At 40.4% G+C, this 25,149-nt stretch overlaps 1 protein-coding gene across 1 annotated transcript in view; it reads right to left on the minus strand.

Moving 5' to 3' along the window:
- Positions 1–25,149, minus strand: part of ADAMTS5 (ADAM metallopeptidase with thrombospondin type 1 motif 5) — a 44,806-nt gene that overhangs the window by 14,147 nt on the left and 5,510 nt on the right. Inside the window, exons 2-3 of the mRNA XM_075516992.1 lie at positions 17,531–17,663; positions 2,858–3,025 (exon numbers count right to left, since the gene is read on the minus strand). Coding sequence (XP_075373107.1) covers positions 2,858–3,025; positions 17,531–17,663 — 301 coding nt within the window. The remainder of the gene's footprint in view (positions 1–2,857; positions 3,026–17,530; positions 17,664–25,149) is intronic.

Here is a 25,149-nt window from a genome sequence, read left to right on the forward strand (position 1 = left end):
TGTTCTTTTGTAGTAGAATACTGCTCACAGATCCAAACTTCTGGACTTCATTCACGTTTCATTATGCTTAGCCATAAGGAGCAGCAGATGAAGCATTTCATTTATTTCCCCACACCCATGCCGCCATGCCCTGTTTGTCACAAAGCACAATTCATAAGCTCATGCCCGCTCAGACCAAAAGCCCGGTGCAAACTGCTTATGCTGCCTATCAGACAACAGAAGAGTCTCCTCTTGGTCAGGGTATCCCACATAAGCTTCCTGTGACTACGCAAAATCTGGTCACAAACTTCCTAAAAGAAAGCCTGGCATATGAATATCTGTATTCTTTTGTTGAAAACTGCTATTTTGTGCCTTCCTCGTTTACGCTATGCCTGCGGCACTGCTCAAAATTACACCTGAATGGTTAAGGTTTTTTTTTCTCTGCCTAGCAGCACTTGAGAGAGGTAAGATTTTCTTCTTTCTATGGGAAGATTGCAGGGGAGTACCTTCTTGGAAACAAAAAGGGAGGGAAAACACTGCAACTACTCGACGGTACATCTGCCCCAGCTAAGGAAAAAAATGAGCAACCCAAAAAGCAGACACGTGTATTCTGGAGGAAACATGGAAATATGGCACGTTTGTACTGTTTTATCATCAGCCCAAAGCAGTCTGAAAGGCAGCATCATGCTCTACTACGATCCTGTGGTTTCTGGTACACTCAGCATACATTACAAATGGGAATTATGGAGCTATGGATTCATTCACTGGCTGGAAGAAGAAAATAAAACCAGAAGTTCCCTTCCTAAAATAACGCATGGCCTTTCAGCACAATAATTTGAAGAAACTGCAATTTAAATCATTGATTTCCATTTTTACTTCATAGATAGTGTTTGTGTTCTGTTAAGACAAATCTTTGATTTAAGATAAATAACTGAAAAATTATAAACTTCAACAGAAAAGGAAGACTGTTACTTAGAAAAGGTCTCTGAAGGTCTGATCTATCAAGAAAAGAGAGTCCCTAAACACTGTATATTTGAAATCACACCAATAGCATCAGTAATAAAATTATTTCCCAGAGGACTATGGACCTCTATGACGAGAGGTTCAAATTTTCTGTGAATTATTTCATCTCATCGATAACTCTTTGAGACTACATGCCTGAGCGGTAACTACTCATGAGTGTTAGAAAGGGCAATGTACCCTAACCTATCCATTAACAGCCTGACAGATCCTAAGCCCTTTACATGCAGCAAAGAATACATGACTTTGTGCAAAGTGTCAGCAGTTGAGGACCGCTAAACTTCGTGTACAGGAAAACAGCGCTCATGCTGAACAAAGAGACCGTAACGCTGCTCTGAAGGATCTGAAGCTCCTACCTACTTTTACTGAAAAAAACCGGCAGAGTTGTATTCTCAGACCTACAGGACTGATTGTTACAGCCCCTCCTTACACCCACGTTGAGACTGGGTCCAGCTCATGGATAAGGGTCCAAATTTCAAGCATCCCTCCAGGTACAAACAAGCCAAAGGTGAGGTGGGTGGGAGAAATGCCCTCTTTGCTTTCGTTATTGTTGGAGAAAGTAGCTAGCTGGATGCATAGTAAAGAGAAGAAGTCAGGCCATTAAAAAAGGAAAAAAATGAGAACAACCTTTCTACTCGCCTGCAGCAGGAGAGGAACAGAAGAGGAAATGTAGTTCAGAATTCCTTGTGCTCTCTAAGAGGTCATCCATGGATGGCAAGGGAGGTCGCTTTTTTTTTACCCCAGTGAACTGTACTGTACCTCAGTAACTAAACTCAAGAAGGAAAGTTCTCTTCATATGTGGAAACTAACTTGGTAATATTAAGTCAATGCCAGAGCAATATGGACCATAAAACAGGACAGTACAGATTAATAGATCTAATAAAATTGAGAGAAAAAATGAAGTCATTCTCCAACACAGGAAAACAGGAGAAAATATTTCAGAGAGCACTGAAATTAGCCGACAAAATATTTAAAAGCAAAAAAACCTTTACATTCAGCAGACATACCATATTTTTTATCCATAAGTATTTCGGTTACCATAACAACTTGATCCATTCACTCAGTTATGTAATTTTTATCTCAGCATTTTGGAATTTGAATGGTTTGTTTAAGAACTGCAGTTGCTTTGGGAGCACAATGAAGACTTTAAAATTCATTAAAGAGTGAATTATGCTTTTTTAATACTACTTGTGGAAAAAGAAAGTTTTGCACTTATTCTCCAAAGAGTAAATGACACATTTAACAAATATTAGTTCCGTGATTTGGAAGGTAAGCTCCTGGGGCAGAAGTAATCTTTTATGATATACAGCACAGGGGAGTCTTAATTCTTGCTTACAGCCCCTCCACATATACATAATAAATACAATAGCATTATAAATGTAATAAATGTAATGGCATCATCAACATAATAAATGTCATTAATGGTAACAAGAACCCATACACTCTGCTCGTATCTGTAGTCTAACGCTAAGTAGACCATATCACCCATTTTAATTTCTGTGAGGAAAAAGCCATTTCCTCGTGTCTTCTGTTTAAAGCACTCTCTGAGCTCATATCTGTGGCATTTGGGAAGACAAGACTAATTTCTAAATTAGGTCTAAAAAATGTTCCATGTTCCAAAACAAATTATTGCCAACACACACTTCATCAGCTCTTTCTTTTCTCTTGCATTTGAACCATGCAAAGGGAGGGCAGGACTCTGCCAGCCTTTTAGACCTTTGCCTTGTTTTGCAGGCACTTCGAAGATAGTCCTGAAGATGAGCAAGGAATGAACAAGCTGGTATAAAATGTTCTTACTAAAAAACCAGATCAGAGTAAAAACTAACATGTAGCTGACACAAGATGTGATAATACATACCATGACCATCATCAAAAAATTCTGTTATAGTTGCTGAAGTGCATTTGGACCAGGGTTTTGAAGCATCGATGCTAGTCAGAATGGAGGACATCAGGCGCTTATCTTCCATGGAGCCAAAGTTCTCCTCACAAAATTTGGAGTCATCATGGGAAAGCCCAAGCAAGTGCCCTGTAGAAATGAAACAAATAAATAAAATTATATGACTATCCATAACAGAGTTTACCAGCTGGAGCTCACAGGCAAGGTAAATTAATTGTATAATTCATTCTCAAATTTTGAACAGCAGCCCAAAGCAGGCCACTTGAAACGTGGTTATCTCTGCTTGAAGACAAAAAAGCTGTGACAGTTTACACCATTACATATAGCAAGGAAGTAACGCCATCAGCTGACATGTCATCGAGCTGTGCTAATTGAAACTCAATGAAGACTAAAGTGAACTGTACTCATTTGTATTCGTTAACAAGTTAGTTCTTACTGTTTTTCCAAATCGCCTTCAGCAAGAAAGACTAATACTTCACTCTGTAAAGATGTTCTGCAATTGTCTAGAAAGGTGCTACAGTATCTTTCCAAATGGACAAAAATGCTAGTATTTATGGAACAACTAAACAAACTGTATGTAAATCCTTAAAGTGCACTCCTCGCTGAAGTACGAGTACCCTCTACAATACATCAAACAATCTGAGCAATATTTTCAAATAGTCTCTTCCATATAGAGAGTCTTGTTTTGTGGGAGGGTGCTTTTTAGTATTGTTTTGGTTAGGGTTTTAGTTTTGCTGGTTTTTATTTTTAAATGTATATGGTATCGGATATTTATACTCAGGAACACAAAATAATGTGCATACAAAGCAGCACATGATGGAAATTGCAAAAATCCTTCATGTTCAGGGGAGTTCAGTCCAGGGCTAGATGAGTTCTTTTAAGTGCGACAGCAACCTTTTCTGTAGATCAGTGATCCCCATCTTCTCTAGTCTCTGGGCAATAATAATAGATTGCAGGCAACACACTTTGTTCCCTCTGTAAACATCGGGTTTATCTTTAATTTCCATGCACACACTGGATTATTTAACAGCCAACTTACTATCCAAGAGGTAGAAGACTGAATGGGAACCAAAGCTGCAGGGAGCTCAAGCATGAACTTAACACTCACAGTCTTCAACCCAGGCCAGGAGATGATTAATCAGACATCCAGGGCTAGACCGAGAGTGCTTTAATGATAAGGACAAAGAATACCTATCAAAGCCACTGCAGAGAAATAAACCTGATGCCCTCAAACAGCAGCTGAAGAGACAGATTGTGTTATTCTGCAATAAATAAAAGCCTTCTACGTACCGTTGGTTTCATGTTTCGGTATAACTGCTGTAGACTAGCTGTAAGGTGACATAGGTAGGGACACCGATGGCAGGATATCATATTCTGATATCCATAGTAGTAGGCATGACAAAAATAATAACAATAATAATACCTACAATATGGGCTGGAAAAGAAGAAAATCAGCAAACTGTACCTATTTGCCTTATATAAACTTGCTGTTATGTTGTTTTCATCTGCTCTGGGGGAGAAGCCAAGAGGAAAGACATGGAGGCAGCACTCACTGCCGAGCTGTATCTGAGATTAGGAAAGTACCTATCTGACAAGAAGTCTGTGTTAAGGCTGCAGGATATCAGAAATCAGGGTTTCTGTCCTGTGAAAGAAGCCAAGGTATCATGTGGCAGCCTTACTCACATGCTGGGTTCCCGACCTAAGGATGGAGCTGCAGGAAAAGTGACAAGAGGACCTTGATCTATCACTTCTGGTTGTACCAGTGATGACTGAGAACAGCCAGTCTGTCTTGTGCAGCTACTAAATTCCCACTGGAGGGGAGGTGGGAAGGAGAATGAAGAGGGCATTTCTCTTTTTTTCTCTCTTCCCCTGGTGTGCACATATTTACCAATATCATTCAAATACAGCTACTATTTGAATAAAAGGCCCTGTAGTATTATAAATGCTAGTAAGAATTTATTCAAGGAACCTGGGTTAACACTGATGAAAGCTAATACTCCTTTCCCTGTCACTACTGTTGCTAATTGCTATTGCAATGCTGTTATCACAAATACATTGCTGCAAAAACATAATGAATCAAACTGTCATGCTGAAGGCATGTCTAATTACTGGTGTGTTTTATATGCAAGATTTGGGCTTATTTTTTTCTGATAGGTAAAACCACTTTGCTTTGGCAATACTTATTATATATGGGCCAGATAATGCTATTTTTATTCTGCGCTGAGACACAACTGAGTATCAGTGGGTACATGTCAAGTTTCAATCTGATATAGCACAATATAAATACTTGCTCTGAAGAGATGACAACATCTTCGTTTTATTTAAGCCAAATGCTGGTGTTGAGCAAAATAATTCACTAGTAACCTTATGATTTCAAGGAGACATTTCTCTGACAGAGTAACCAAATAATCAGTGCATCCCTTCTAACCTATAGAGCAAATTCTGTGGAAGTGTCACAGGCTAAGTGTATAATGAATCAGCAGCTACTGTGCCAATGAGGACTACCTCTGACTTTGCCAAAGTCCTAAACACTGACAACGAGCATCTTCAGGAAACGCAAAGATGATGTTATTTTTGGCTGCCGTTCTATACAACCTTATCGCTGTGCTTGTATTCGTGCTAATGCACTGAATGGCACCAGGTCGCACCTCATGTCTGAGAACTACGAGCAGAGCTGACGGGCTAATGAACCTCAACACATGCCTAGCAGTAATATAACTAGAACCATTTTCTGCTGACATTAAATAACTCCTCATAGCATGTTTCACCAGTGTTCTGCTAACTTAAGCAAACATTTACTAGAGAGGGCTTTAGCCCCATCCCCTAGCTTTTGTTGACGTACCCCTCAATATGCAGCACAGCTCCCCATGTAAATCAGGACTGCGCAGACACTGCTTTGCAGAGCTGTTCAGGACTTTCAACCAGTTTCTTGTACTTTACTTGAACCTGTGCACTTGAATATGCATATATTACCCATCAATTATACAGAAATATTTGCAAAAAATTAGCCCAGCAAGCATGAAAACAGCGGGCTGGTTGGCCTAGGTCTCACTATAGCAACCTTCTCTGAGACAAGCTGTATACTTAAAGGTTGCAGGAACAATGCTTTTGTATTTAATGTCCCAAGACTGCTCACAGTTGTAACACTGCAAGAAATTACTTCACTGCAGCATGCTTGTGAAATAAGGTAATGAGGTTCTGTCAGTGGAAAAGGAGTTTCATTTCTAAGGTACTAAACAGCTCTGGGTGAATAACAAAAGCTGGAGGATTGTTCAGAAAGTTCGGCTGAATAACATCATATAGCACACAATGCATGTTCAGTGTAGGATACGAATAATAGTTGGGTGCAAACTAGCAATTTGAGAACTTAATTTTTCAGAGTGCTCAACATTTTATAGCACCATTCAGAACTACCCAAAACTCTGTGATGTGAAGGATTCAGTCTTGTAGGGCAGAATTCAAGTTTCTTAACCTTAGCACCCTCTGACACCACTCTGCAACACCCCACCGATTTAGGATACAACTTTGCTCTCCATACGAATCCCTTTCTTGCATAACCGTACTTCACCTTTCATAACTTTGTTCATCTTACGTGACAGACATCCCACATGAGCACATAATAAATGACTTAATACAGTGCAGATATGCACTGGCCCTGTTAACGCTGATGCTTCTGAATGGGCCGCTTGGACATCTCTGAGTTTCTCTGCTACGTATGACATTCTTTTAACACAGTTTTTGTGTGTTTAAGTTCCTCCTTGCACCAACTTCATCAGTCCTGGCTTTGGAAAGACCTCTTTGTCTTTCCTACGTGTATTTTTCAGCCCCGGCTCCTCCTGCAGTGTGACTTGTAAGCAACCTCAGGTTAGACTACCTACTGTCAGAGCAATGCGAATGTTCCTGGAGCAGGCCAGGGAGTATATCGTGCTTTAGCTTGCTCCTGGCTTCCCTGCCTAAAGACGGTACAGTTTCCTCCCCTCTCTACTCCGAGAGACGCACTGACTCTGCGGAGAATGTAACCGCTGAGCAGTGGATTGAAGTTGTTCTTCTTTTCTTTTTTCCTCCTCCATATATACAAAAAAAGAATATCCCTCAGATAGGAGAAAGCTTGCAGCCAAATCTCAAGCTCTTCACTTTGAGCAGAGAGACTGCAAATTTTTCCATAAAATGCTTGCAAATTAGTCTCCCTCTCAGAAATGGCTGGACAGTCTCTGTGGAGAAGTTCAGAGTAAATAAATAAAATTAAATGCTTCTCAGGCAACTATTCAGCACAGAACATTTTATCCCAAATACCTTGGCAAAAGCACAGGAAACTGCAACAGGGTCATCTTCTGGAAAGTGTCAAGCTACTGGCTTCACCTTTAACTAGAGTGCAGCATAACTTCTGTACTTTACAGTGATAAATGGGGTAAACAGAGGACATACCTCATTAACATTACTTTGTCATATTAAATCAGGCCACTGTTCTAATGCATGACGAGAGCTAAGTCACTTACTTGGCAGACTTCACCTTTTCGAGAAGAAGGTTCCCAAAGTATTTGTGAATCTCTCCTGTTATTTTTAAATTTTTCAAAAATAATTTTAAAAAATCATGACAAGGAAAGAAGTAGTAAGTAGCGAATAATTTCCAAAATACATAATTCCAATTGTCAGTATTTGAGTTTCTAAATTAAGCACCAGTGACATTAGTGAGGGTAATACCTGTCCATGGCATTAAATATATGGATTACATCTGTCCATACTGATTTGCCAGTTAACTTCGTATGTATGCTTACAAACACTGTGAATGCAACTTTCAAAGAATTTTATGGAACTAAAATTCCTAATACTTATCACAACCTAAATCTTTCTCCATGCTAGCTTTGGCTTTTAAGGCATTCTGACCAGGCTTAAAACAGATTAAAATATACGACAAACTTCCAATGACTCTTAAAACTCTTTTTGCCCTTCATTCAAAATAATCAAAATTCAAAATATCACAGTGATCTGTAATCCCTAAATACTGCCTAGCTAATGTATGCTCTTTTTACCACAGAAGTGGGAACAACAAAGTACTTCTACACCTGCGCCCTTCATCCTTTCGCATCCAAGAACTAAAGAAGGGACACTTCCCTTCCTATTTGAAAAGTCTCCCTCCCCACACCCCGCGCATGCATGAACATGCTGGTATCACCCCATACTGCTCATGACATTAGGGTGGTTTCTGGCATTTCTTATCTTACTTTCATAAGAACCAAGGTGAAAAAGTGACAGGTGATCCTTCAAGTGAGCCTGTATGTAAGCATAATTCCAGCAAAAGCTTTGACTTAGCGAACACAAATCTTATAATGAAGGCTTTTAAAAACCGTGCCAATTTTAGCACCACAACATTTTGTACTGCTATGAACCTCAAACCAGGCTATTGAAAAAAGAAAAAAAAAAGGCTCCCAGCAGCTGTGTAAAATGATGACTGATTGAGAATGGGTTAGTAGATCATCTGATGTTTTCTACTTAATGAAGCATCTTACTGGTGTTGACAGTTCCCACTGAGTGAAAATGACATAATATAATTTTACCAGCAGGATGGTGTTTAGTTAAGTTATGCTGTAGGAATGCACCAAATGGTAAAAGAAACAGATGGCGAGGAGGCAGGGTTTACCCTCGTGCAAGTGAAGAGGAGCTAGCCTTCTTGTAAATGGGTCCTTCCCAAACGGCAAAAAGACCAGCCAGCTAAATGGACTGACAGCCTTTCTACACAGCCTTCCTTCTCCCCTTGCGCTGAGAGAAGGTGTGACTACATCAATAAACCGTTGAAAGCAGCATGAAAGCAACCTGCAGACTTTGAACCCTAATGTATTTTGGAATGTCATCTGCAAGGGGCTCTTGACACAGCTCAGTCTGTTTAGATCCTGAAGCTAGAAATGAAGGACTCAACAGCAGCCATCAGCCCCTGGGTCCCAGTTCACCCGCACTGTCTGCATTCCTGCCAGTGGACCTTGCACTGCACAAGCTTCCCTACCCCAACAGCTCCTGAAGGCCAACACCCATTACAGCCCAACAGGAAATAATACCCCCAATGGGTTCAAAAATAATTCCTACACCTTGTAGGAATGGGGTGTATATTCCTCATATAAGGTAGGAATACTCCAAAGCAATTATGACAAGTCAGCTAAAACTTACATCCTCTCTAAACATCAGGACACAAAGAGCTCTGCAGGTAAATCAGGAGCACATCAGAGCTATGTGGGATGTGTGGAGAAGCACATTGTGCTGCAGCTATTTGCTTCCCAGGAGCACTGGGAAGCAAACCAGAAGTTTGGATATTTCTGAATTTTCTTAAAATATGTTGCCAGGCTATCTGTAGAGGCTCTCTGAGTGAACAGCATGCAAAAATTACATCTCATTTATTTTCCACTGGTATCTCAAGCGTAGGAATAAAGAAAACAAAAAGTGTCCCCAATGTACAGCAAGTAAAACCCAGCTTTTGCTAAAACACAAATTGTGGTGGCTCTTCTGGAAAAAACCCAACAACCTTGTTTATGGACATACACACATCTCTAGTGCTTGAACTGAACAGCATGTAAAAGTACAGCTCTTGCACTGAATTTGACCACAGGACACATGCAAAGTGACACAGCACACTAAAAAATGCTGCAGGCATTGTAATTTGTTTTCTTAGAAAAGCTCAGCTCCGATGAAGCATGTGTTTTTCAGTGAGGTCATGCCTTTCACCTAATTTTCCGTGGGGACGACTGGGGTACAAAAGAAGGTCAAGTGATTTGCCCAAGGTTACCCAGTGAGTCACTGGCTCTCACGGGATCAGGATTCAGGAAGCTCCTGGCTCAACATTCCTCGGTCTAATCACCAGCCCATATTTTCTGCATGAGCCTCTCACTCTCTCCTTTGCTAAACAAAGATTGCATGGGGTAACTCTTTTAAAATAAAACCATTTCTTTCTGCATGTACTGTTTTTCTAACTTGTGCAAGTACAGTACTCCTTGTTAAGAACTGCATACTGATATCACTCAGAAATCCTCTTGAAGTCATGGGAATTTTGCATAAAAAATGATGGACCTAAGCAATAACAATTAATAAAGTTGTTTTTTTATAAAACAGAAGTGCTTTGAATTACACAAGCTTACAAAAAACATGCACAGAATATAAAACTTGCTAGTCGTCTTTCTTCATACTTGAACTTTCCTTCCAATTTTCTTTTCTTTACTGCTATCCATCACTTACGAAAGAAAAAGAAAAAAAAAAGAATCACTCTCTCTTTTAAATCTCCAGCCCAGAGGCAGTTTTTAATATTTCTGGCTTAAAAGAGTTCTTCAGACTGAATGAAACAATAGTCTGAAGTGCAGCTTCTTTTCAGGAGCAGACATAAAAAAAAAAGCCACAATCAGACATTCATACACCAGTTCTGCAGACTTTACACAAAACAAACTTCTGCTGAAATGGCTTGTTATAACAGACTTCTGTGGGAGATCACAGCTATATCACCCCCATCAGACAGACAATTTGCAGGCAAGATTCTGTCCAGGCAGGGCGGACTAGGCAATCAGAAACCGCTATGTCCACATAGACGCAAATAATCATTAAAAAGATGTGGTCTTGGAGGTCCACGCTACATCTGTTATGCTAATTAACAGGGCATGTAGAAGAGAAACATTGATTGTAATGAAAAAGAGGGAGATGGTGACACCATTTCACATCTGTCCAACTCAGAGTAACTCACAAAGAATGCAATTCATGGTAGCTGATGGTAAATGAATATACTGCGGGAGAGAAGATAGTGCAAGAATGTAAAAATTGCATTGCCTGCTGCCTGTCTATTGGGTAATTCTGCCTTCTTCTCTGTACCCAAAGTACTTTCCGCACAAAACCAACATGATCATATCAGTAGTATTTACTTGCCAAAGAGGAAAGTAATCCCTACTTTCCCCTGCAGTCTGGAAGACTGGGGGTTCAGGCACGCACAGCTGAAGTGGACTTCTTTTAGAATCATAGAATCCTTTACGGTGGAAAAGACCCTTAAGATCATCGAGTCCAACCGCAAACCTAACACTGCCAAGTCCACCACTAAACCATGTCCCTAAAATATTTTTTGATAATGACTGTTCTGAAACATTAGGCAAAACACTGTTCCATTCTCAATTCCCTTATGGTTGCAGAGATACCGATATTTCACTCTATGCAACTGGCTTCAAGTTACAATGTTTCAGGATCTGTAGCAGCTTTTCAAAGCATAGCACTTGTTTAATCTAATCCTTCATGAGGTTACACGAACACAGAGACCAGCACAACTCCAGAAAACCTCTGAAAACTCGGGCCATGTTAGCGCTGTGTCCGAGTCGCCTCCTGAAGTCTCTGGTTGAGAACTTGGCTCTCCATCTCCTCACCGCTCTGTCAGAATCGCTTCACAGACATTAAGAAGGCGAAGATCCCCAGTCTACTCAGACTTAAAAGTACGCGGTAGACAAAGAAAAGCTCAAGCATATTCAGAACCTGAGAATTCAATTTTTCTACATCGTATCAATTTCCCCCTTCCGCCTCTCCACTTTTCCATACAAACTGTCTCAGCTTCACTAAAAAAGGTTTCTTTTAAGCACCATGTGTGCTGCAGGTGGAACAATTATATATTACATATAACTCTGTAAATTAATCAAAATATTGTTGGGCAAGCCAAGAATTTTTACCCAAAATTTTAACCAGCAACATTTTGTACAGCTGATGTTTGTTTTTTGAAGCATCAGTTAAATTTTCTGCCCCACTCTTCACCTCTTGTGAAGGCTTAGCTTTGACTGCCCATCTTTGCTCTTAACCAAAGAGAATATGTTCATGAGGGCTTAATTCAAGAGCTTTTGCAAGAGAAGTTTAGATAGAACTTTGAAAAAGGTTCAAAGAGAAGGAATCAAGCAATTTTCCTGATGTGTGTCATCAGAGAAGACCTGGATGAGTGTACTCTCTCTCTTTTTTGTTGTTTTAAGAAAGCAAATCTGCCTAATTATGATTACCTGGATATTTGCCTAAACTTTGTCTGTCATGAAGGAAACATAATACTAAAGTCAGACAACCTTCACCATTTTTTCATGTGCCTATGAGATTCTGTGCCCTTGGCAATGTATCCCCCTTGAAATGAAAGGCTAAAAAAGATTTGTACCTGTCAAGTCTGAAGCTTGTCTTTATCTGCTTTATCTTGACAGCCTTGAAATCAAACGGCTACATGTTCAGCAGTGGAAAAGAAAAGATGACTGTATTTAGTTACTTTTGAGTGTATACAAAATGAGTACATGTGGTAAAATATGGAATGAGAGTATTTTTTGACTCTTCTACGGACATCAAAAGCAAGACTACCATTTAAATATTGTACACATTGTTCTTGGTTTCAGTTTTTTCTGAAGAAGGGTCAGAATCACACAGTTTACTATGAAGGTTACATAGGTTAGACATTGTGGGCACGGCCCTCTTTCTACGGAGGCCTACAACTCAAATACAGGCTCAGGCTCTGAATAAATACTTTCAATCCACTCAGAATTCAGCCAAATGGTATTTTGATGTATTTCTGTGAACCACCTGAGTAGGGACCCCAGGAGTGATACCTCACTTCTGAAACGGCTTCTTTACGTAAAATGATGCCCTCTAATAAAGCACTACACTTTGCTGGCAGCGCTCGCGATATTTTTGTCCTCAGCGGTGGCAGATGCCACAGAATGATGGCACGCTGAAAAAGATTTGGTATTAAACACATTATTTTCTAGTTCGAGTTGCTGTTCGGTTCCTTGATTTTAGGTGTTACACAGCATAGCTCTGGAGGAAGTTGTGATAACTTCACATAACCATAGAAAATGAGGCTGAGAAGAGACCTTGAAAAGCCATCTTGTGCATCCCTGCGCCCTAGGGTGGGATCAGCATCCCCTAAGCTGCAGCGGGCTCAGCCAGCCGGCTCCTGTGAACCTCCAGTAATGGAGATCTCACGGCCTCCCCAAGCAATTCATTCCTGCCCTTAACTGTCCTTCTGGTTAGATGATTTTGGCTAATGCTTAAAGTAAATCTCCCTTGCTGCAATTTAAGGCCATTACCCCTTCTGCTGTCCCAGGTGGACATGGAGAATGATTTATTACGTAAATTTTCGCAATGATTTTTTTAATATATTTGAAGACTGCTTTTGTGCCCCCCTTTGGCCTTCCCTTCTCTAAAGTCACATGTAAAAGATAAAAGAAAACTAATGAACAGAGGTTTAATTAGTTCCATGTAGCAATTTTAAAGCTATATTCTAAAAATAAAATACTTGGAAAGAACATCAGTAAACCATATTACTCAGGAGGATAGAAGGAGTAATAGCATGCCAGCGTCGTTGCATAACAGAGAAATAGGAACTTTGCAAAAGGTCAGATGAACATTACCACTGAGCAAAAAGGCAGCGCTTTCTCTGTATCTCCTCTTAAAAAAAAAGAGAAAAGTTCTTCAAGATTGATGGAAAGAATAAAGATACGTATAATTTAAGTTATTAGACCCATGTAACTCTCACTGAACTAAACTGGAGCTTTGCCTGATTAAAGACTGCAGGAAGGACGCTTTTGTATTTAAGGCCTAGATCGAAACTCAAGAGACAAGTTTAATCCTTGGCTTTCCTTGAGACTTCCTTTGTGATTTTGGGAAATTACCTATTGATAAAACGAGCAGTAGCTCCACTTATCTTCTCTTGAACTCTTCTCATTTTGTTTTTGTAGATGACAAAGCCTTTAGGATGGTGGGCTGTCTGTACGGAAGCATGCGGGACTCCAGCACAGGGGGAGCCAAAGTCAGCAGAAACCTCTGACCGTGACTGCATCACAAAATGCAACACCAGGCTACTAAACAAGGAATTGTCATGTATTGGATATATCCCGTCGCAAGAGATGGTCAACGTAGCTTCAAATTGATCGACTGAGTCTGTTGGTGATGTTGGATCATGCTTATCTTCACAGGATGCACAGGCTGGCCTATAATTCAACACTGTAAAAGCAACAAATCTCCAACCCAAAAGTCCAGAGTATCAGAGTAAGAATCTAGTTATTTTTGTTTCCTGATGGTTATTTTAATAAGGGATATATGGAGAAGCAATATGCTAGTGCCGACCTATGAAAAACATTAAATAAATGTTGAGATTATGAGCAATCATAGATTCTTTAATGCTTGTCTCCAGATGTCTCTGTGAAGCAGGGAAGTCCATGAAATAAGGAAACATCATTTTTTTACAGACAATAGGCTGATGATAACAAAGACTTGGAGAATGTCTACATACTGTGCATAAGCTAGCTCAGATATCCCTGCAAAGCTATGGAGGCATAGCTGAAGGAGTTGCTTGAAGTCAAAAAAGACATCCATATGCCACAACACGGAGCTGAACTGATGATTTCAGGCAAGAATCCAGAAGGCTATTTTTGTGACAGCAAAGCTACTGCTGTCCAAACTGATAGCAGCATGTCCCCTGCTAGAAAATAACCATATATGGATTTACCATTAGTGGCTGGATATCTTGACAGGCTATGATTTAAAAATACCATTTATGCTATTAGCGCTGCTTGCCTTTATTCTGAGGAGAAACTGGATTATCACGTTCAAAGTTACAAGGTTTCCTCCTGTTTTTTGCTGCATTATCCTCATTTTCTGCATTTGACACTGGAGACAAATTATTCCTGATTTTCCTACACAGAAGTAGGACAAGATTCAGGTCCTACCTCGTCAATCTTTATATATGGATCTTCACCTCTTATTGTCAGCTAATCAGTTGTACTAAGAATTTGGTTGCATCTATTTCTTTCTGTGCTCTCGTTTACATCTCTCTGGAGATTTTGCCTGTTACTGCTGCTCATTCACACTCTCCCCCTCAAAAAACCACTGGTCAAAATCCATCTATTTTATCTGAAAGAAATAAAAGAAACATCTAATACAAAATAAACATCTAACACACAGTAGAAACCCTGGCAACAAAAGTGGCAGGCTTTATTCTGTAGCAGGCTGCTTTTTGGCTTCCTATGCACGTATCGAACTTGAGCCCCTGGGCTGTGCATCGTCCTGTTTGGTTGAGCTGTAGTTCCATTTACTTTGGTTGCCTTCCAGAGAAAGAATCTGATCCTCAAAAATGCTCTTGGATCCTTCAGAGAGGAAACGAGAGCATTCAGATCCCCTTGGAAGTCAAAGTGAGGACACACAGCCATTCTCCAGATCAAGTCCATGTTAATGATGCTGCATCTGCTACATATGCACATGCAGCAGGGTTATTTAAAAAACTGCAGACGGTGACTCTGATTCACTTAGCGGCTCACCTTGCTCTTCCTACTGACAGAAAGGAGCATCTTGGGCTTAGAGCCCTTAGCATCCCCTCTGTCTTGCAGGGCATCTCCTATGTTGCCAGGTGAATTCCACCAAATAACTAAGCCACTGTAAAATTAAGGCTACACCCTACCCACAGGACAGGGGGAACTTTAAGACTTCTGAATTGTAGGAAGAAATCTGGTCTCCAAATAAAATAAAGCAAGGTTTTCCCCAAAGTGCTTAACTAAAGGGTATCCATGCCACACTTTTATTTTTCATCCTTTTTTGACCTTTAATTTAATATAAGTACTCAAGCAATTTTAGCTGTGTTTTTTTCTCAACTTCTCCCACTTCAGGCCACACACACAAAGATAATTTTGTGACTTGACACCCCTCCTTTCTTCAAATCTTATGGTGAGGAGAAAAAAAAAAGGGATGTTATTTTAAACAACCTCAAACTAGAGTTTTTTTGTCCATTAGGGTACTTACTTATTCGTTTCAATTCATGCCTTTTTTACATTGAAAATTATAGCTTTTACAGATTCCTGTAAAAGTCTAGGTATTAACATGGCTCTTTTTCAAAAATGTGCTTCTAGATCACTAGAAATAATTCAGTTTTGTTTACATTTTCTTTGTGTGGAATTCAAGGTAATAATATGTATATTTACTGCTCATCCCTATCTTTATTGATCTATGTTCTATCATTTTTAATCTACATAAACATGTATTTATTGCTGATAAAATGGTAGTCGAGACACAGGACTTGCCTCTTCACACACCAGATATATCAACACTGGCATCACAAGAAGGTCCCTCATCCAACCTCGCCAATGCCCACTAACCTTCGGCAGTAAACATCACTTCTGGATGCAAGAATATACAAGCAGTCCCTCTAGCAGACTGTCCTTTGAGTGACAGGCTAAGTTTGCCAATCTTTCTACTTGTCCCAGTTCTAGACCAGGTTTGTGATGGGTCATTAGCTTCACAGCATCCAGGTTTGATGCCACTAAACTCATCTGATGTGAAGTTATATTTGATGTATTGCTGTACTTATCTCCAAATGCTCTGAATTAGTGATTTCAGAGGGCTTTTTCTTTTTTAATTATATTCTTGTTTATTAAAATAAAATTTCTGTTTTGGGGACTCATTCTGCCACAACATTTTATGTTTTCATGCAACACATGATCCCTCTCCAGCCACTACTGATTTCATTTCCTTGGAGCACCATAAGAGCAGTAGGATTAGGTTCACTAATCGTTGAAGGGTCAGGTCACTGACATGCCAGCTGCTTTTTCATACTTGGTGACCTCTGGTTGCTGACCCAGATGTATATATAAGGCACACAACTCTTGGGCTCTACCTGCTAGCTACTTGAAAATTGAACTACTGCAATGATACTCCCAAAGCAAACTTTACTTTGGTTTGGCATGAGGTACAAGGCAATTCAGAAATTGGCGCCCTCTGAAAGTTCTCCTTTCCTTGTTATTTCCTTCCAAGAATGTTAAAAAAAAAAAGAATGTTCTCCAGTTTTAAATTGCTGTTCACTCACCAAAGCGAATAGCCCTCATACCGAATGTATTTCCAGTGAACACAGCTCACAAAACATTAGTAAATTAAAAATAATCAAGATGGCAGCAGTCTCTCTGAAGGAACATATCATGACAGATGTAATATTCCAGAATATGAACTTGCTTCTGTCACTAATTATATCTTAAATCCTTCTGAAGGGTACATGTAAGGCTCCTACATTAAATTGCTGTCCACTGAGGTGGAAACTGAAACAAAGTTAAACAGATTTTTTTGACCAAACCTTTATCACCTTTATACTATTTCACTTATTTCAGGATTCGCATTAGTACTATATTTTACCATAAAGGTGGAATTTCCATACACTTAGAAAAAGATTAGAATTCTGTTTTTTTCCACAAAAGCCTTCCTCTGCAGGTAATATTGTGCCAATAAAAAGTTTTGTAATAGTAGAGCATGCAAGTAGTTCAAAAAGGTGAGTTATTTTTCACTGTGTACGCACTAAATGTATGCGAATTACAATAGATGGGCCAAATGCTTTCTCAGGAGGGACACGTATTGACATCTTTGGACAGTAGCAGCAGCCTTTGAATTTTCACTTCAACTACTGCTTAGAAATGACACTGTCAGAAAGGAAACACCTACTGTGCGCCTTCACTTGCCTTCTGATCCCTTATTAGTTAACCCTGAAGTGCATATGTATACAGCCTTAATCCCCAAGTGAGTATCTGGACCAGGGGAAATCTGGAATTAATTGCGAAGTATTTTGGTTACTAATGCAGCTGTTACAAGTGTTTGATTTGGCAAGCGAACAGAAAAGGCACTGCATACCAATTTCGTGAGCCACTGTAAAAGCTGCATGGAGGCCGTCATCTTCAATCACTGCACAGCTGCGCTCAGGAGAGCATATGGTCCCAACGTCTGCCATTCCCAGAGTATCACATGAATGATGCCCACATAAATCCTGCCCAGGAAGGAAAAAAGAAAAAATCATTAAAATAAATTTTTACATGCATAGGTAACAACAGGTTAAAGTCACCAGCACTTTGCAAACAGCAGAGCCTGGATAAAAACATCAATATAAGCTTCCATCTAAAGATGTCAATGCAGTTTAAAAGCACGATGACCCAATCCCACCCCTGGTAAAGTCAGTGGGAGTATTTTCATTGACTTTAACAGGATTTGGATACGTTCTGTAATTAATTATTGTTAGTTAAATTTGTACTTCTGCAATGCATAGAGAGGCTCAAACTTGCATTGAGTTAGGTACTCAAAATACGTGCCATAGAAGCATTTCTTCATTGACAATAAAAATAGAATATTCTCTTTATTTACAGAAGGCGAATCAAGGCACAGAGAGAAAGCTTCAGATTCCTGATCAGTCCTTGAACCAGAGATCACCTTTCTTTTCCAAAGGCAAGTCTTATACTTGCACTTAAAGAAATGAGATTGTTATATATTAAACCTCATGTCACATCTGTCAAGTAGGACAATGATTAAGAATGTATTACCCAATATACCAAGTATTTAAGCAATTCTCAGAGGTTGCTTAAAAAGTCAGTGATATGACAGAGTGTAAAATCCCTTGATTCCTAGTCTTACTAGCGTGACAACTCAATCACATTTCCCACTTCACAAGTGGAAAACAATTGATATGGGGTGTCTCCAAACCCCATGATATGGGGTGTCTCCAAAACCCATGCAAGTAGCATTAGGTTTTTTCTTTCCATTCCAGGATGATAATGATAATGATATTGATAATGATAATGATGAAGGCAGCTTTGGTCAGACATAGTCTTTTAATCATCAGCGGTAACTTTTCAGTGCTTCTGCTGGAGCAGAGGGAAGAATAGTAGCCTTAGTGTACATACATGTGCTTTTTTGGTTGAGAAGGAAAAGTAGGTATCATGCTATTTGGAACACTTCAGCATTTCATTGTGGTTGAATGAAATTTTCATCTTCAAGGCATGACAGTATTATCAAATGTTATTATCAAAATGATCAAAGAGTACCTTTTTTCCCTTCATTTTTAAGACTCTCTTCTTCCCTTCAGATCTCCTGTATGAGGCTTCAGGTCAACAATGTTCACTGATTATGATAGTTTCAAATTTAGGCAAACTTGAAAATGCACAGAATTCTAACCCCACTTAAGTCAAAGAAAAACACACTGAGTTCACAGATACTATGACAGAGCATCTCTTCACAAAAAAAAAAGGGTATTTTTTTTTCCCCAAGATGAAATGAAGAAATTTCAAGCTAAAATTACATAGCAGTGTTACATATATGGAGCAAGAACTTTGGGATCAGTTCTGGCTTCCAGGTGTCTGGGAACTCTTTTCGATAAGTGCACTCTTGGTGCTACTTAACGTCAAGATTTAAATGCCGCAGTACCAATGAACAAAACAGCCTCACAAGAAGAGAAGGAATAAAGTTCAAAAGTATTTCAGTTCCCAAGTTTTCACAGGTATAATCCATGGTTTAAGGAAAACTTCCATTCTGTAGCAATGTAGATAATATGCAGGCAACTTTCTCTCTAACCCCACTGGCTCCCACTCTTGACATCCAATTAGCTCCCCAGACTTTGCTTCTGGGTCTGCATGGGAAGGTACAGAATAAGGATGCCCATTTTCAAGTACTTTATAAGAAATGCAATTTTTTTCCAGTTTTATTTAGGCAAATAAACTTCATATCATTTTCAGTATCTCTGGACCAATGTTGGAAGAGGCTTGAAGTGAGGTCATGTTATTATAGTGTCAAACATCTGGGGCATATTCAACAAAGAAGATACAATCCTTAAACTCCTATTACCTTTGCTTGGGTTCATATCCATTTAGCCCTTTATGAATCACTTCTGAATCTGGCCCTTTCAGTCTAAGGGTACATTTTACGTGGAGTAAACTCTATGTAAATATAACTGTAAGTGGTTTACCTACAGCAGCATGAGTAACAAAACTCAGAAAAAATGCATGTGCATAGTACCAATAAAAATACCTTTTCATGGTGATATAATCTGTCTAAATAAATGAGTGTAAGCTGTATAGGAAGTAAAATACCTTTATACTAGTGCAATTTGAACTGAATCCACACAAGCAGTTGAACTGAAATTCTTACACAAGTACCAAAAAGCACATAAATCAGACAGAAAGCAGCTTACTGGAGGAGGTCTAAATTACTCTCAGGTTGACAGTGCCAATAACAGTATAAAATGCATTAATTCAGGCCTTGTCTCTGCATGCAGATTCTGTGTCATTTGGTCTTTTCTTGTATTTGGGTGTCATTATTACGTAGATACTTACATCAGTACAGCTCCCAGTGTGGGCACAATTATATCAGCACACAGATGCTTTATGCCAGTGCATGATTTATTTCCATTTGCATACATGAAGAAGCTATGCCAGTGATACGGCTATGAAGGTATACCAGCAGACGCAACCAGACCTCACAATGATTCTCCAGATTTGATGCCACAAGTATAATTAAAAGAATACAATCTTTCTAAGCAGGCAATCTCATAAACGTCCTTAGAGTTACTTCTGATGGGATGTGTGGAGTATGGAAAATTACGACAGGGATGTTAACTGTAAGCAGCCCTTCTGACTCTTGGCTGCTTAGTAATCCCACCCTCAAAATTTCGAAAGCTATGCACAGGATTGCGTTACGCCACCTTCATCAGACATCAAAAAACCAGCTATGTGCATATGCAAGCACTAACGGACATAGGAATGTTTGGTCGCTTTTCATATGTTAGGTGTTACTGACATCGCGCCACACTGCATGCCCGGGTTTTCCTCAGAAATCCAGTCACTTCATCAAATCGCTGTTCTTCCATTGCCACCGTTTCCCAGAGTATGACACATACCCACACACCTCAGCACCCCACCAGTACCTTTCAAGGCAGTGCTCATTTGCATAACAGTTGTCTAGACAAAACAAAGCAGGCTTTATGCTTTCTTTATGAAATACCTTAACTTCGGGTCAGTTAAAGCGAATTTCTTGAAGGGCTGTATTAGTTAAAGGTTGCTCCTAGGAAATCCCACAGCAGAAAACGAGTGATTCTGAAAATTGCTTATCTGTAAGATTACCTAGCTCCTCCAACACCCCACGGACAGCTGGAAAACAGCTGTCCTCAGATGGCGTGGCACCAATGATCCCTGTAAAGGAGAAGAGAGGAGAGCGACCGCACTGTGGTCAGAAAGTGGTGGGCAGAGGTACAGTAAAGCCCCGCTCCCCTCAGCCAGCTCCGTGACCACATCCGCGCTGCCTCCCCAGCAGTCCCAGCAAGGCGGTGGGGGGATCCCTGCAGCCGCCTACCGAATCCCAGCTGGGCAGCGGTGGAGGAGGCTTGTAAAGGATCTTGGAAACAAGGACAGGAAATATTTTCTGGCGTTAGCTTCTTTGTATGAAGCTGTTATTGGGGAGGGATGTCTATGGGTTGCCCATCTGCTGCTGGAGCAGGGCGTGCATTGGCTACGCACTGAACGGAGAGCATGTGCTGGGCCTTCTGGTTTTCGCTGCAGACTTCAGTCCTCAGTGACTGCACGAGGATGCTTTTTTTAAGCTAATGCTGACATTGTCAATAATCACTTAGGCAGATTCCTGAAGACTCAGCTCCATTATGTTCTCAACTCATAGTCTCATTTATTCTTTATTTCTCTTGCCTCTGCATGATTTGAACTTTAATATATTTCTATTCATAGCATCACACAGCATATACTATATACACAATTGAAGCCTATCAAGTGGCACCTCTGAGACAAATATTCTGAAAAGTTTGCTATCGGGTCACCTCACCATTCCCTAGCTACATGGTCCTTTCCAACAGCATGATTTTGAGTGACGTTATTGAAACTCATGCCTGTTTACATTTCCACTGATTTAAATCTTTATGGCAAAATTTCTTTTGACTTAAACCTCCTGTAGCTGTACTGGCCATGGATTATTTGTTGCCAGCATCAATAGCCATATTTTTAATTTTCCTGGGTAGTCTTGGAAAGCAGTCTCAGACTTTTATGAAGTAAAGTTTCTGGGAGTACATTAAAAGTTTTTATTTCCCTTGAAAACTTTTTTTTTTTGTTAAAAACAGGCCCTGATGTAATGATGCAATCTAAAAAATCTGTGTGGGTCTCCTCAACTTTTCATACCCCAGCTAAAGCACTAAGAAAGCGGGGACTCACATGATACTTAAAATCAGTTTCCAACGATTATTTCACTCTGGTGCGTGGCTTCTATTCAAAAAGTTAATTGCTTACTCAGATCTGTATGCTCATGTAATTGCCTCCAAATAGCGGTAGAAGCTTCAAAGAATAAGTGTTTCTTGATATTTCTAAAGAAGGAATGCAGAGTCTGGCCCTTGTACTGTAATGCAGTAGTTTCAAAATAGAAGAATGACTAGGAAATGCATTTGCTACGCAGGAGACAATAGATGTTAAGACTTAAGCTTTGGCAAACGAATGACTTAGGAAAGCTGAGCTGTACATCATAAGACTAGTAGTTAATTAGACAGCTTATTAAAGGCCAAGTTTTCTTGGCATTCGTAAGTACATCAAGAGCAGCTGGCTGTTTGCCATATATACATGGCATTGTTGTGAACGAAGATAACTGCCGTGGCACCCTGCTGGAGCAGTTCATTTATTTTACCTGAAATTCTTTGATTTGTGCAGTAGGCTTAAAAACAAGAATAAACTGTTTAGTGAAACCTGATATTAGGCCAGAGCCCGTGGAAGGGATCCAAAACAGGATTTAAGCACCAGCACGGACAGTTTGGTGGAATGTAAGGGCAGAAGAACAAAATTGGCTCACACGTCCTCCGGTCTTTGAGTTATCTACCCTTCATAGGGCTTGCAGTTTGTGACCTTATGGGCCCCAAAGTGCTGCAGTTTTACAGCCCTGAGCAGCTTAGCACTTGGCTTACACTAAAGCTTGATTGGGGTTGAGATGCTTAATGGTTCTCCATCTTTGCCCCTGAGGGAAGCTAAGCCTACAGGCGTTCTCAGATCAGGCGTACGAGAAACCAACAGGATTAGGCTTTCTATCAGGCACAGCCGCACATCACCTTCTTTTAAAGCACAGCTAACAGCTTTTACATCTCTGTGTGTTCGTTCGCTTGCTTTTCTGGTTTCTTCACAATGGCTCATCGGTTAAAGCCTTTGCCCAATAAGAAGGTGATCCCGCTTCAAATTCCTTCCAGGGATGAGGAGACTTAGAAGCATGTTTCTTAGGAGAGCACCCTGTGGTCTACACCAGACTATGGTCTACAACGAAGGTCTGCAGGTGTCCGTGCGTGCAGGGAGTTGAGGCTCCTCCTGTTGCAGCCCATGTGCCAAAGGTTTCCCTAGCCCAGGCTGCAGTTAGTGCTTGAGGCGCTTGGGGAAGGGACCTGATTTTTGGTCCAGGCTCCTCAGCCAGCTTCTGTATTTACACTGAACAGTCCTTCGGTAAATTACAGAAACAGTCTCCTCTCTGTGCTTTGGGAACCCGGACTGCCTTGCTCTAAGCAGTGCGCTCCAGTCAGCGGCTTCAGGTCACGATTTCTCTCCTTCTCACCATATGAATCTTGAATTACTTGCTAAACAGTGACATAGCTTTGGTCAGAGGGGTGGAAAGTTTCCTTAACACCTGGAACAGCTTACAACCTACCGGTTAAGGACCTCTCCTGGGAGGTGGGCGATACAGACCTAAAATCCCTCAAGCAGAGGAAGGAATTAAATACGACTTTCCGACTTCCTGCAGCAGCGTTCCCACCGCAGCCCTGGAAAGGGAGGGTGGGGTCAGGTGGCATTCGGGACCCACGCATCCGCCCTCCCGCGCGCCCCTCTGCAAAGCGGGTGAAAGGTTATTAATGTCACAGCAAAGCAGAACGGCACATGTGGAGGAAAGTAAGGTTCACCCAAACAGAAAGGATGACGGGTGTCACCCAAAGAGCACATGATGACTGGAAGGCAAAAGGAGCACAAGACCGAAGTCAGACTGCAAAAGGTATACTGGAAATAAGGGCTAACTGGTGAAAAATAATTAGGGCACGGGCTATTTTACCCCTCAACCGATACTATGACACTTAAAAGAGAGGCTTTACAAGCCAAAATGATGGAAGGCTGCCCTGGAGGAAGCCTGCTGTGAAATGTCCTCTTCCTGAGACACTGGTGGGTCTCGGTCACAGGGATGTCCAGGTTAGGGCACCAGGGAGAGGGCCTGGCCATCTCTGTGAAGCGAGGAAGGACTCCCGTCAGACTCAATGGGATACTGGTTTGTCCTCCCATGGCCGTATTTTGAGAGGAAAGACCGAAGTCCCGTTACCTTTCGAGGAAAACAGGAGTGGTGATACCTGCCATACCTACCAAAACAAAATTCACATCTTTTCCTCGAGTAGTTTAACTTAAAAACTGAATTCATCTTCCTTTCAGGTTAATATGATAAATACAGGCCTGAGTTTTTGGCATTTGGATCTCAACTGTACAGAGCTGTCTTTCTGAATTCTAGGTAAGGTGAAATTCAAGAAAACTCAATGTATGGGTGATGTCCTGTTGGGCTAAGTTTAGCACATGCATACTACACTTGCTGGCTTCAGAAACTACCTCCTCACCAGACCGGATATTTAGGCATGGTCTTACTCTCCCCTTGTATTGTATGGGGATCCTAGGCACTTGTCAACCAAGGCACTTGTCAACCAAGGACAATCTGCAACAAAGTATTAGAAATAGAGCTTGAACTGGGTTAAGCTTTTATGCTCTGAATGTACGTATTAACAAAACTTGTTTTTTTTCCTAAGGCACATGAAGAAAATGCAGCAGCATTATGCAAGCTACAGATTATTTAAAAATATTGACAAAACGCACATAAAGCATTTGGACTCTGCATGGGGAGGGGAAGGGCAAACAAAGTTTCAGTTATGAAGCTGCTGAACAAGGAAAAAGGTGTGATTTAACTTGCCTAACCCATAGGTCCTCCTGTGGGGAAACGCCACACCATCTCTGTAGATTAGTGTGAATCACGCTACTTCTCCCACACGAATTATGTCCCACTTTATTTTCCTCTCAGGGACGTTATCTAAATATATTAGATTTGCAACAAAATTGGTGAAAACACTACGAAACTGATAGACACATCACATTATAATTTCTTCATAGTAATAATAATAATAAATATTAGTGAAATATATTCTATTGACCATTGGTACAGTGACCTGTTTTACTAATATGGGATAATAATTGCGGGAAGATGATAATATAGAAAAGAAAAAAAGAAGAAAGAACTGGAGCCAAAGAAAGCATGTGCTTCATGCAATGAAATTATCATCTATAGAGCTAAGATAATCCAAAGCTTGCTGTTAAATTTCAATAGCACTGTCAGATTGACAGTTAAACTAAATCACACATGCAAGACCCCATATAATTACTGTGTAGAAAAAGGCAGGACAGTGGCCTTTGGCTCTAGCATGAACTTTTTGTTAGAGC

This window comes from Mycteria americana, chromosome 1 (assembly GCF_035582795.1).
Source record: "Mycteria americana isolate JAX WOST 10 ecotype Jacksonville Zoo and Gardens chromosome 1, USCA_MyAme_1.0, whole genome shotgun sequence".
Classification (NCBI taxonomy): domain Eukaryota; kingdom Metazoa; phylum Chordata; class Aves; order Ciconiiformes; family Ciconiidae; genus Mycteria; species Mycteria americana.